Consider the following 13,862-nt stretch of genomic DNA (forward strand, 5'->3'; position numbering starts at 1 on the left):
AAGATAGGGTATCATGATTTCCTGTTGTCCAAACATATACCATATACATCAGAAAGTATTGGATTTTGTGGTTGTTAGCTTGCTTGTCTGCAGTGCAAGTTAACTTAAGGGATAATAAAGTGAAAATACCAGGAATTTATGTGATCAATATACAGAAAAGAAAAATCATTTATAAAAAAGACAACCCCTGAAAAACTTAAGAAGTTCAAAAAGAGATGCACTGCTGACTTCGTAAAAACAAACCAACAAAACGCCACTTGGTAATTCCAGCTTTTATTGAAAACAGTAAGCTGATGAATGATAAGGTTTTAATAATTAAAGATGCTTTTTGTTATCTAAGTTCTTGGGAAAAAAATACACACAATGCCATTTGCAGATTAGAAGTATGATTCTCTAGAGGGAAGATGCAATCAACTGGCAGGAAATAAAAGCCCATATTTGTAATACCCTCAAGGACAATCACTTAATAACCCACAATGAATCACACAGGAAGTGGATCTCAGGGTCAGCATAACTCGTCTTGGGCAATTAAAAAAAATAATAACACATACCTAAGTAAGTTTCTCTTATGCAAAAAGAAAAAAGGTTTTAAATATCCTCTAAATAAATAAGGCCATATCCTTGGGCTTTGTTTTATATGAATTTAGAAGGAAAGCCACAATTGCTGGGGACTTTGCCACTCTTATTCAAGTGAAGAGGTGGTCTGATGCCAGCCACGCTGTCTGATAGGTCCAATTATGGGAAAGAGGCTGTGAGACCTCTCCAGACCTCAGTTTCCTCATCTTCAAAACAGCCTCCAACATTGGTATGGTTCTAAAATTCTATAGCTGTAAACATTTGGGAGAATTTACAGAATGCTAAAAGTAAAGCACAAATAGCAGGGGAAAATATGTTTAAATGTATTTAATTTTTGACATACTCACAATGCATTTTTTAAGTGGAGAAAGTATACATAGTTATAGAGGCATTAACAACAACTGTTTTCAGGGCTGACAGATGGAAAACAACTGTTTTTGCAAAGAGAGTAAAAATGAGGGTGAGAAAGGCCAAGAGATGAGAAGACTATTCATTATTTTTGAAATTTTGGAGGCAATCTTGTAGAAAGATTACTATGTTGGACCACAGGGACTTTTAAGTCAACTTCCTACCCTTGTACACAGTTCGCTGTGAAGCTGTAAACGATCTCAGTTAGTATCCTAAAACAAATATGGGCATGTGTTAGCAATTGTGGTAGTAGTTACTTCTTGTGACTGTGTGCCAGGCACTGTGCTAACACTAACCACGTATCATTTCACTTAATTCCCACAACACTGTCAGACAATAGGGATTATCTTCCATTTACATATGAGGACTCTGGAGTTTAGGGAGTTTAAATAAGTCATGTCTACTTGACTCCAAAGCCTGGCAGTACATCATACTGCCTCCCTGACCTGATGGTAAAACTTCATAGAGACGATTTCTAATGCCAATGCTTAGGGTGGCTCCAGACTTCTATTTTACCAGACAGGTGCTTTAACCAACTAAGCCATGGCACCGCCGCCAGATTTCTACTTTAAATTAGAATCAACAGGCTTTCTCACCAGCTTTAGAGAGCACAGAGGTGCTCTCAATGCAGCAGGTACAAACTTTCCCATAGTGGCCACAAATTATTTAATGTTTGTTTTTGATAGGAACAGTGCTTTGGTCAATTTAAAGAACTAAAGGCACATGAAGAGAGTATGAAAAAATTAAGATTCTGGAGAACAATAACAGAAATCATTCAGGGCATGCCTTGAGTAAATGAGTGTTTGCACACCAGTTCTAACATGATGACAACCCTTGAGAAATTTAGGGCAAATGCCAATAATTATTTTTCACACTACATGTATAAACACTACTTTAAATCTCTTAAGAAAAGTATTTGAGTTCCTTCATGGATGACTGAGCTAGGAAGAAGAGAAAGTGCTGGTATTTTTTCAGCCTGGATTCAGTTGACCCTCTCTGCCAGCCACCATCCTTGGTGTTGCTATTGAGGCCAGATTACAAGGCTGGATGGAAAAGAGTCCAGATAGGCTCTTGGGCTCAAATAGCAGCTGCTAAGCACCAGACACCTTGTATGTCCCTTGTTTGCTAATGGGAATTCACAATTAGGCATCTGTGGAATTTCTTGGGGAAAAGGTAGAACTCTTAACATTTGGTTTACTTTTAAAAATGGCAGCATCATGGAACTAATATATAATAGTTATTTGAAAATAACTATACCCCAGGCTAAAAGATGAGGAAGTAGTAATGCTTAAAGGGGAAACTGAATATCCATTAATTAGAAAACAAGGGTTTGAAATCCTGTAAAGGCTGCTTTTCTTCCATGTGCTTCATGAGCCAAGATCGTGCCACTGCACTCCAGCCTGAGTGACAAGAGTGAGACGCCATCTCAAAAAAAAAAAAAAAAAAAAAAAAAAAAAAGCATGTCTTGGTTTGACATGCTTAAATACTTTGGGTCATTGGTAGCCAATGTGAAGACAAGTAATTATTGAAGTGTTTTTAAGAATTGGCTAATTGAAATAGCATTTAGCTATATATTTTATACACAGGTAAGTTACACCAACACCCAAGTGGAAGAACCTGCTTAAATACTTTAGATGCCATTAAATGAAGCAATGATTACAGAGTAACTTCAGAACTTTACTTCCTTTTAGGATATACAATTATTTCTCCCCCATTGAATATTTAGCAAAAAGTTTAAAACAAATGAAAACTACCATGGTATCAGCTGCCAGATTTAGTTTTTAGCATCCTCTATATCTTTCTTGGGTTTCTAGGTTATCGTCCTATCATTTATGACTCTACATTTTATTCCTCAATTACAGGTGAAAACTAAATGTGGTGGATAGAAAACAATCGTTAAACTGAATTTTATTGGTTCGTTCCTGAAGGATATAATCTTTTAAAACAATGCTTTGCAGAGAAGAAGGTAATACATTCTGAGTAAGAACAAGGTCTGTGTATGTTCCCCCTGTTTTCTTGACATGACTGATGTTTAACCATTATGAAAGTCATACTCCATCCTCATCTAACCTTTCATCAAAACATATGGAAGGTTAGAAGAGGAAAGAGTACAATAAAAAGACCGATAATGTCACAGAGTGGCAAAAGTATTCTTCTACTCCCTCAGTTTAAACAGATTTGCTTCTTTCTCAGTGGCAGGCTCCCTAGCTTCAAAGCCCCTCTCCTTTTGCTGTGGTCCAGAAATGGTGCAGTAGGGAGTGAAGGAATGACACTCCATTCTGCAAAGTAGGCTTGGAGAAATCCTGTACAATTTCTGGGAAATGAGTACCACACGACCCCGTCTTGGTAGAGAAGAACTACAAGTTCTCTCTCCCCAGTTCAGCATTTCCTCCATGAGTTCCTGCAAACCTGGTTGCTCATTCCAGATTAGACTTAGTTGACTTGGTTGATATATCAAGTCCGGTTGATTAGTAAAGTGTGCCAGAAACTCTGTGTTGAGAAGAATTCTAAGGAAGGATTGAGCAACACATGTATGACATACTTGCTTTTCATGACCTAGATATTATCAACAAGAAGCTTATTAGATGATAACTCCATGGCTAATAACACAATGGAGCACTACTAGCTCATCTACTAATCCAAGTATTTTAAAATTTAATAATAGGAAATTTTTGCCTAAAGCAAGTATTTTATTATCTGCTACATGTAGCTATTCACAGACTGTAATAGTATGTTAGGAAAAGACATGTAGTGGCTAATATGGTTTATGTAAAAGTTATTTTATTTTTTATCATCCAGCCCCAAATGTCAAGAAGTTATTTTAACTCATAAAAAGAACTTTTGTGAATCCATACTTACGGGATCCCCTCCAGAGGCAAATGAAATAGACTGCATATGATGATTTGCAATAATCTGAAAAACATAAACATATATGCTAATATAAATTAATCGTTATTTCTAGTTACATACAGTCTAACAGTAATAGACATACATTTGTTTGTTTTGTTTTTGCCTGATCAGCATCCCTTTGAAAACCACCCAACCTACACTCTATAATAATCTAATTTAAACCACGAGATTCTGATGATTTTGTGATGCCCATCTCACTGCCCTTGCCCACCCAGGTGGAACATTATCTAGGGCTAGCCAATCGGAAAATACCATCTCTCTGGATACAGCAGAGCCAATCAATGTCTTTTGGCAAGAACTGAAATGAATAATAGGAGAGAAAGCATCTCTCTCTGCCATTAAAAACTATGTAAGCCCAAAGCTTCTAGGGGCCATATTACGCTGCCGTGTGAGAAAAGTCTGCTGGAATATGAAGCTTTTCTTCTGATGAAAAACAGAACTGAGAACTAAAAATAGGAAAAAAGTCTGGTGGTAACATTTGTTTCATCACTTTAACCAATATATTTCACCCTCTCCCTTTATATTTTTGTTTCTTTTTGCAAAAGTTAGTTTGAATTTGATTTCAGTCATTCACTACTAAATGTATCCTGAGTAAGGCACTAACATTAAGACTTCTAATATGAGTGAGAATCGCCAAGTAAACTGCATTAATTAGCTAAGAAGACTGTCTTCTATTTGAGAGTCTAGGATTGCTTGCTTGCAAACCACAGTGTAATGACCATTTGCACAGACATATTTGTCATGCTATTTTGAAGGTTCATTAAAACACCAACTATGCACCTATTGACTAATCCTGTTTTCAAAATTGTGTGACAGAATCTACCAAAGCTGATTATATAAGATGACCAAGCAATTTTATTTCTAGATGTATATCCAACACAACTGTGTAAATATGTGCAACAAAAAATATTCTCAAAGAAGACAGTAACTGCCCTGTTCATAACAGCCCTAAATTGGAAACAATTCCAATAATGACTATTCTAATATTCAAATGGCGGCATACTATATAGCAGCAACATGTTTGCTGAGCAAAAGAAGTCTAACACAAAGAATATATACTGCATGGCTTAATTTATATGAAGTTCAAAACTAGGCAAAATTATGGTATTTGAAATCAGAATAGTGGTTATTTCTGGAGCACAGGAAGAAGGGGCAAAAGATTTTCTGGGACTGCTGGAGTTTCTTGATCTGAGTATTGGTTATACAACTGTTCATTTTGTGATAATTATTATGGACTTATTATCTGTGTACTTGTCTACATTTATATTTCAGTAAAAACAAAGTCAATATACAAAGATCAATGTCATTCCCATATATCAACAACAGTCGGCCAGGCGCAGTGGCTCACGCCTGTAATCCCAGCACTTTGGGAGGCCAAGGTGGGCGGATCATGAGGTCAGGAGATCAAGACCACCCTAGCTAACACAGTGAAATCCCATCTCTACTAAAAATACAAAAAATTAGCTGGGCGTGGTGGGCACCTGTAGTCCCCGATACTCGGGAGGCTGAGGCAGGAGAATGGTGTGAACCCAGGAGGCGGAGCTTGCAGTGAGCCGAGATCACGCCACTGCACCAGCCTGGGCTACAGAGCGAAACTCCATCTCAAAAAAAAAAAAGAAAAATAGCCAATTAGACACTGTATTTCGGGGAGAAAGGTACACTTTGTAAGAGTACTTTAGTATAAAACTAATAAGAATCATGTAATGCTTTTTGGAAAACTTCATTGAAGAGTATATAAATAAGACCTGAACAAGTAGAAAGATATATATCACTTTCATGGATGAGAAGATGGTATTACAAAGGTGTCAATCCTACCCCAGATTAATTTATAAATTCCATGCAATTCCAATAAAAATGCTTCTAAAATTCATATGGAAGAATAAATGTGCAAGAAGAGCTAAAGCAAATTTTAAAAGAACAAATGCTTAAGAATTCCCTTATCAGATAACAAGAAATATTATAATATCATATTCAAGATGCTCCTAAATTCATATGAAAGAATAAATGCACAAGAAGAGTTAGCACAGTTTTTTAAAGAACAAAGACGAAATATTCCTGATCAAACCGCAAGATATAAAACTGTAGAAATGTCGCAAGAATTCAAAGTCTAAAAATAGACTCATGTATTTAAGAACTTTTAGTCTATGATAAATCTGACACCAAGCAGCAGTCAGCCAGAAATTATGTGTCCATGGTGAGGAGAACTAGAGCAGGGGCTCCCGACTCCTCTGGCCACAGACCAGTACCAGTCCGTGGCCTGTTAGGAACCAGGCTGCACAGCAGGAGGTGAGCAGTGGATGAGCAAGAGAAGCTTCATGTGTATGTATGTACTGCTGCTCCCCGTTGCTCACATTACTGAGTTCTGCCTCCTGTCAGATCAGCGGCGACATTAGATTCTCATAGGAAAATGAACCCTATTGTGAACTACGCATACGAGGGATCTAGGTTGCATGCTCGTTATGAGAATCTAATGCTTGATGATCTGAGGTAGAGCTGAGGTGGTGACGCTAGTGCTGGGGAGTGGCTGCAAATACAGATTAACAATCGCAGAGAGCTTTGACTACACAGAGACCATAATAAATCAATTGCTTGCAGACTCATATCAAAACCCTATCAGTAAGTAGCAAGTGACACTTAAGTTGCATCTGGTGGCAGGCTACATAGTGGCAAGTGAGTTGATGTACTTCAGTTGTACAGCTGCAGCTGATGGCAGGCTTTAAGTCTGAATCCGACGATTTTAGTTTGTGCCTGGCCCACCCATTATTTTATTTACCACTTCCATCCATGTCTCTTTCCTGCACCGTGCACTTTCTCGGTCACAGTTTTGGTAAGCCCATAAGCTAACCCTAGCCAAAATGAGTAAAAAACAAATTTCACTGGAGAGGTTCTTTGAAAAGGGGGAAAGATCCAGTGATGAGACTGCAGAAGACTTTAAGACTGCCAACAAAAAGAAAGCTGCATTTGAAAATACCAAGAGTCCTACTTAAAATACCAGTTCCTTGCAACAGGTGATTCACATTATCCAAGCTTGCTTTGTATAATATGTAGCAAGCGGCTATCTAACAAAGCCATGAAGCCTTCTAAACTGCTTTGTCACATGGAGACCACGCACCCTGCATTAATACACCCTGCATTAACACTAAGCCTTTGGAGTTTTTCAAAAGAAAACAATGTGAACGCAAAGAATAGAAGCAATTATTGAAGGCCACCACTTCATCAGATGTGTTTGCACTGAGAGCATCATTCTTAGTGGCTAACCACATTGCTAAAGCTAAGAAGCCCTTTACTATTGGTGAAGAGTTGATCCTGCCTGCTGCTAAGGACATTTGTCATGAACTTTCAGGAGAGGCTGCAGTTCAAAAGGTGGCATGTGTTCCTCTTTTGGCTAACACCACAACTAGATGAACTGATGAAATATCAGAGGATAATGAGGCACAATTGTTAGAAAGGAACAATGCTTTTTTGTGTGTGATATATTTTTCAGGAGGATGTGAATGAGGATATGTTATATGTTATATGCACTTTTGTTGCCAACCAACACCACAGCTGCAGAACTATTCAAGTCTTTGAATGATTACATATCAGGAAAGTGGAATCAGTCATTTTGCATCGGTATATGCACGGGTGGAGCAGCTACCATGACTGGATGGCATTTTGGTTTCACTACTCAGGTCAAAGAGGTCGCTTCTGAATGTGAGTCTATGCACCGTGTCATCCATAGAGAAATGATGGCTAGTCGGAAAATGTCACCTGAACTTAACAACATTTTGCAGTATGTGACTAAAATTATCAACTATATTATACATGCCCTTAACTCACATCTGTTTGTGCAGCTCTGTGAGGAGATGGATGCAGAGCACACACGTCTTCTCTTACACACAGTAGTGAGATGGCTTTCTAAAGGTAGATCACTGGCCAGAGTTTTTGAGTTAAGAGAGCTGCTTCAGAGATTTATTTTTAGAAAAACAGTCACCATTGGCGGCACATTTCAGTGACAGAGAATGGGTCACAAAAAAACTTGCTTACTTGTGTGACACATTCAACCTGCTCAGTGAACTCTGTCACTTCAGGGACGAACAACAACTGTGTTCAACTTGGCAGATAAGGTGGCTGCATTCAAAGCCAAACTGGAATTATGCAGGTGACAAATGAACACTGGGATTTCTGACATTTCAAACATTAGCAGAGATTTTGAAAGACACTGAGCCAGGGTCTTCTTTCTCCCAGCTGGTGCATGATCACCTATCTCAGCTTTCAATATTTTGAGCATTACCTCCTGTATTAGTCAGGGTTCTCTAGAAGGACAGAACTAATGGAATATATATATATACACACACATACGTATATACACATACACACATACATATACACATATATGTATATATATGTAAAGGGGAGTTCATTAACTCACACTATCACAAGGTCCCACAATAGGCTGTCTGCAGGCTGAGGAGAAAGGAGAGCCAGTTCGAGTTCTAAAACTGAAGAACTTGGGAGTCCAATGTTTGAGGGCAGGAAGCATCCAACACAGGAGAAAGATTTAGGCTGGGAAGCTAGGCCAGTCTCTCTTTTCACATTTTTCTGTCTGCTTATATTCTAGCCAAACTGGCAGCTGATTAGATTGTGCCCAACCAGATTAAGGGTGGGCCTGCCTTTCGCAGCCCACTGACTCAAATGTTAATCTCCTTTGGCAACACCCTCACAGACACACCAAGGATCAATAGTTGTATCCTTCAATCCAATCAAGTTGACACTCAGTATTAACCATCACACTTCTCATCCACAAAAGACGGAATGGATCTGTGACCCATTTGTGAATAAGCCAGGTGAATCCACTTTGTCCACGCTAGAAGAGGATCAACTGCTTGATATTGCAAATGACGGTGGCCTTAAAAGTGTGTTTGAGACAACTTCAAATCTCCATACGTTCTCGATTAAAGTCAAGGTGGAACATCCTGAGATTGCCACAAAAGCCTCCTTCCATTTTCAACATCCTATCTTTGTGAGGCAGGATTTTCCACAGTAACAGCAACCAAAATGAGATTACAAAATAGACCGCACATAAGGAACACACCTCAGGTGTCACTGTGTCTCATCACCCCCAGATGGGACCATCTAGTTGCAGGAAAACAAGCTCAGGGCTCCCACTGATTCTACATTATGGTGAGTTGTATAATTCTACATAACTACAATGTAATAATAATAGAAACAAAGTGCAGACTAAATGAAATGTGCTTGAATCCTGTGAGTATACAGTCATATAATTCATATAAGTATATACAACTTAAAAGCTGAGGCTTTTAAGTTGAAGGTAAAAACAGGTAAAACATGTTTTTAAAAAACACACAAAATAGTATTTTGCTATGAATACATAAAGACACATGTAAATGCAAATAAAAAGAATTTAAAGAATACACACCGCATTGCTAATAGTGGAAAGATAACTCCCAGACGAAAAGAAATGGGACCAAGTATTTCTTCACTATAACTAAAAAAAAAAAAAAAAAAAAGTACAATATATGTTGTTTGTGAATTTAACTTTCTAAATGACAACACTAAAAGGACACAATGGATTAGTTCTTAATATGCTGATCTGTGGTTATGGATGTTGTCTGGTTTGGAGACGTGGATTTAGAAGTCATCAGTACATCGGTAAATTGCCTAGGGGAGGAGGAAGAAGGGGGCGAAGGAGCATTAAATGTTACGAAGGCCATGTAAGGTTATTTTCCGGTTTGCAGCATTACAAACAGCAGTAGGGTTAAGTAACACAGAAACTGTTACGCTCTTGCACGCAGGGTCCCTACATACGAAGTTCGAATCGATGGAAACGTAGCTCAAAAACCGACGCCAACACCCCGGGTAAAACATTGAGCTACTCCAACCACAGTGGCGCGCCAAGCAGGAGGCGGTACCTGAGGACCACGCCTGCGCGCGGGGTTACGCAAGCGCGCAGCCTTTGGGCACGCGCACGAACGCACGGCCGCGCAGCATCTATCTTGCTGGAAGCTTTTTCCGAGAGGTTGAGCGGTTTGCACAATGTCGGAAATGGCTGAGTTGTCCGAGCTGTATGAAGAGAGCAGTGACCTGCAGATGGATGTGATGCCTGGCGAGGGTGACCTTCCGCAGATGGAGGTAGGCAGCGGGAGCCGGGAGCTATCCCTGCGTCCCTCCCGCAACGGGGCCCAGCCACAGCTCGAGGAGGAAGGCCCAATGGAGGAGGAGGAGGCCCAGCCAATGGCGGCGCCAGAGGGGAAACGGAGCCTTGCTAACGGGCCCAACGCTGGGGAGCAGCCAGGCCAGGTGGCGGGCGCAGACTTCGAGAGCGAGGACGAGGGCGAGGAATTTGATGACTGGGAGGACGACTACGACTATCCCGAAGAGGAGCAGCTTAGTGGTGCCGGCTACAGAGTATCAGCCGCTCTTGAAGAAGCCGACAAGATGTTTCTGAGAACAAGAGAACCAGCCCTGGATGGCGGGTTTCAGATGCATTATGAGAAGACCCCGTTTGATCAGTTAGCTTTTATCGAAGAGCTTTTTTCACTGATGGTTGTCAATCGTCTGACCGAAGAACTCGGCTGTGATGAGATTATTGATAGAGAGTAGTTACATGCTGTTAAAAGAGGAGGAAACTACTTGAGGAGGGACCCAACTTTCCGCTATCTTTTGGGTTCATTCCAAATAGTTTTGTGCCATTGAAAAACTTGACCTTCAAAAAAATTTGTTTTTCAGAATAGAAGACAATAGGACAGTGACTGCACAGATGTGAAAAAGGAAGAGAATCATTAAAGAAAAAGAAAGATTTTAAGACCGTTGAAATCTGTTATCAAGAATGCCCTAAAACACCTATGGCTTTGACTTTGCTGATCCAGATTATTTTCCTTGCATTGGGGAAAATCTATTTCATATTTGTTTGCTGTAAAGATGGTTTTGCAAGAATAAGTCATGACCAAGACAAACTGTCAATACAAGAGCCCACTGATACTAATTATATAATGAGAAAAAAATGTATCCAACTAGGACACGTATCTTTTGAGTTATTTGGACTGAACGCTTAAGAAAACTTGGAAAATTCTATTTTGTGATCTAGTCAAGCCACAGTTATCAAAGGCTACATTTTCAGTGTAAGATAATTGGAGTATTCTTCATTATGCCAAAAGGATGAGTAAACTCAAATATGTATCACGTGTGCTCTGTATCTTAAGATGTGTTTCGAAGAACATCTGAAATTTTGTTTGTACATGTATCTTGATCATTTATAAAGCCACTGTGATCTATAAATCAAGAAAATCCATTGTCATAACCATTTTTAAAAGTCAAAAATTAAGACATCCTTAATTAAAAAGTTTCAAATCTAGACACTAAATGTGTGTGAATGTACAAAGAAAACAAACCATTGCTCATGCTGTTATATACTAGAGAAATTTTGTTTTGCTTGCTGTTTTAACTTGACAGGTGAAAGACTTTAGTTGAACTTCATATTGTAAGAACTGTTAATAAAAGTTGTCAAGTAAAAAGTCCTATATCTAAAAAGACTTTATGAACAGTTATTCTATCAACTTATAAAGGTTTTAAAACTGCCCAGAAATTACCTTCGTATCTGAAGTTTCCCTCTGTCTCCTCCTCTAATTAAGCTTGTTATTTGTTATGCACCAGCATTGGAGATAATAAAATTTCTTGTTCTGTGTATTTTGTTTGGCTAATAGTATTGCATACATACTTTCTCTGTATACTACTTTCTATTGTATGTGTTAACCAGTATTAAGGGAAAATGATCCAGCTTCAGCTATCTAATTCACAAATTAATTTCTGGAAATTAAACTTTGTAAATTAAGTGTTTGCCTTTAAGAATTTGCTGGTCTGGGAAAACCTGCCCTATCAATGAGTATGTTGCCGTGGTTACCTTACTAAGATGCTGAAGTTCTAGGAGAGTAATGATTACATCAGAAGGCTAGGTTCAGCGAAATGAGTATATCAGCAGGTTTTATCATGATCAGTAAAAAGGTTCCAAATGCTTCTGCTCCATTATAGCAGTAAAGAACGAATATCCAATGCAACAGGACAATTCAGAGCCTTATTTATTTTATGGTCATCCTGTCTTTTGGGGAGAGAGATCTGTAAAAGATAGGACTGTGACAAGGCTGATCAGAATTGCTCAGACACTAGCTGGGTTGGGAGGGAGAGATGGTGGAAGTAAAATGTTGGTGCTTAGACTTCTTAATCCTACTGCCTCTTCCACTGCTTTCTCAATTAGCCTGTAGCTACGGTCAGATGAGTGTGGATAGATAATTAATTGCATGCATGATGTAAATTAGTGGGGGTGGGGGTATGCTAGTGCACAATAAACTGGCTGGTTTTATTTACCTCCAGATCTTTATCTTTACCAGGAAAGTTTATCTTTACTAGGAAAGATAAACTCTTGAAAAAAAAAATCTGAGGTCCACAAACTAGAAGGTTGTGATTCTGTTTCTCTCTGGGACTGAGTAGGGCACAAGAGGTGGGGGTGGGAAACACTATTGCATCTGAAGGCCCATCTTGGGGAGAAAAACCTGGGCTCTGCAATTGGCTCGGTTGTTTTTCAGTCTTAAAAATAGGCAGTAAGCTGAGAGACAATGAAAATTATAAATACTTGTATTTATTGAGGATAGAAAATTAACATTTTAACACCCCTTTTAGGGGTGTAAAATTATTTGTATTTCTTTTACGTGCAGTTACCACAGACAAACAAGACTACTTGGTTAAAATTTGGGTTCTACTATTTATTAGCTCAGTAACTGGGAAATTAATCTCTCTGGCTCAGGTCCTAAACTGAAAATAGGAACAATTGGATGTACCTTACAAATTGTGAGGACTAAATGACGATGTGTGTGAGTGTGTGTGTGTGTGTGTGTGTGTATCTTCATTTAAGGGAGCTAGAGAAAGGAGTTCTGGGGAAATTCTAACTGATTTTGCAAGGTAGGGGATTTAAAGAAGCTTTTGAGTACATGGTGTGATTAGGGAGAGTTTTCCAAATTTATCCATACGTATTATAAATGTTCACTTAGATCAGATATCCCATGTTGGCTGTCTTCAGGCCACAGATCTATTTTGTTTGGTTCATTCTTATAATTTTAAGAGACCAACATCTCAGTACAGAGACAGCAGCTAAAAATCTAGATTCTTACCTTTTTATTATTTTTTTTTTAAAGTAAAAGATCTGGGAGCCTTTGACCTATAGACCTATGTAGCCAACAAACAAACAAAAAAACAAAGCAAAAAAAAAAAAAAAAACCATCTGATTCACCTTTAGACAAGGAAGGTATTCTGTTTGCCAAGTTCCTCAGTGTTGTCTCCCCAAAGTAGAGGCCAGGTAGCACTTGACATTTATCATTGGGCCCGCACCATTGTTTTTTCTTGTGCTTGCACAGCTTGCATTACCTACTTGGCCTCTAAATATCTCAAGTTGCCTGTCCTTGTAGAGACTAAAGGATGTCTCAATTTTTGCCTGTTTTACCTTAACTCTATTACCCTTCTGAATTCAGTACCTGTTAGAGTTGTAGAAATCAGTAAAGAACTAGTGGGAGTGTGAGCAACTGAGACTCTCTGACTTTGCTTGAGGCCCTAAAATACTATATTAAAGTATGTCAATGAAGTCTGTTGCTTGAATTTTAAAACAAGGAAATACCTATAACTTACCCTTGCAAAAATATATTTTCCCATCCTGAAATATGGTAATATTTAAAAATTGCAAGCATTGCATGTTTAATATTTTCTGCCTCTGGAGGTTTGTAAAATATTTTCTGGGAATGAATTGTTATATTCTTGATGTTCTCAGTGGCCAAAGATAAATGTGAACTATCTGTTCCATAAATGCTATCATCTATGAATATATCCATAAATTTGAATCTTTGTTTTCAGTCCAAAGTATACCTTAGAAATTAAGTGGGGATGGAGAAGGCATTAGTATTTGTTTGTATTTATTTTAGAACTTC

General features: G+C 38.6%; 2 protein-coding genes across 7 annotated transcripts in view; one reads left to right on the forward strand and one right to left on the reverse strand.

The window, feature by feature from the left end:
- The window catches only part of EID1 (EP300 interacting inhibitor of differentiation 1), a 73,645-nt gene that overhangs the window by 57,418 nt on the left and 2,365 nt on the right, over positions 1 to 13,862 (forward strand). For 4 of the 6 annotated variants that reach the window (XM_054531061.1, XM_054531064.1, XM_054531063.2 and 1 more), the window contains 2 exons: positions 2,847 to 2,950; positions 9,690 to 11,580. In XM_054531061.1, coding sequence (XP_054387036.1) covers positions 9,931 to 10,497 — 567 coding nt within the window. In that variant the 5' untranslated portion in view covers positions 2,847 to 2,950; positions 9,690 to 9,930 and the 3' untranslated portion in view covers positions 10,498 to 11,580. 6 annotated transcript variants of the gene reach the window in all.
- Positions 1 to 13,862, reverse strand: part of SHC4 (SHC adaptor protein 4) — a 139,855-nt gene that overhangs the window by 44,303 nt on the left and 81,690 nt on the right. The window contains exon 5 of the mRNA XM_024232402.3: positions 3,844 to 3,897. Coding sequence (XP_024088170.2) covers positions 3,844 to 3,897 — 54 coding nt within the window. The remainder of the gene's footprint in view (positions 1 to 3,843; positions 3,898 to 13,862) is intronic.

Source organism: Pongo abelii, chromosome 16 (assembly GCF_028885655.2).
Source record: "Pongo abelii isolate AG06213 chromosome 16, NHGRI_mPonAbe1-v2.0_pri, whole genome shotgun sequence".
Lineage (NCBI taxonomy): Eukaryota > Metazoa > Chordata > Mammalia > Primates > Hominidae > Pongo > Pongo abelii.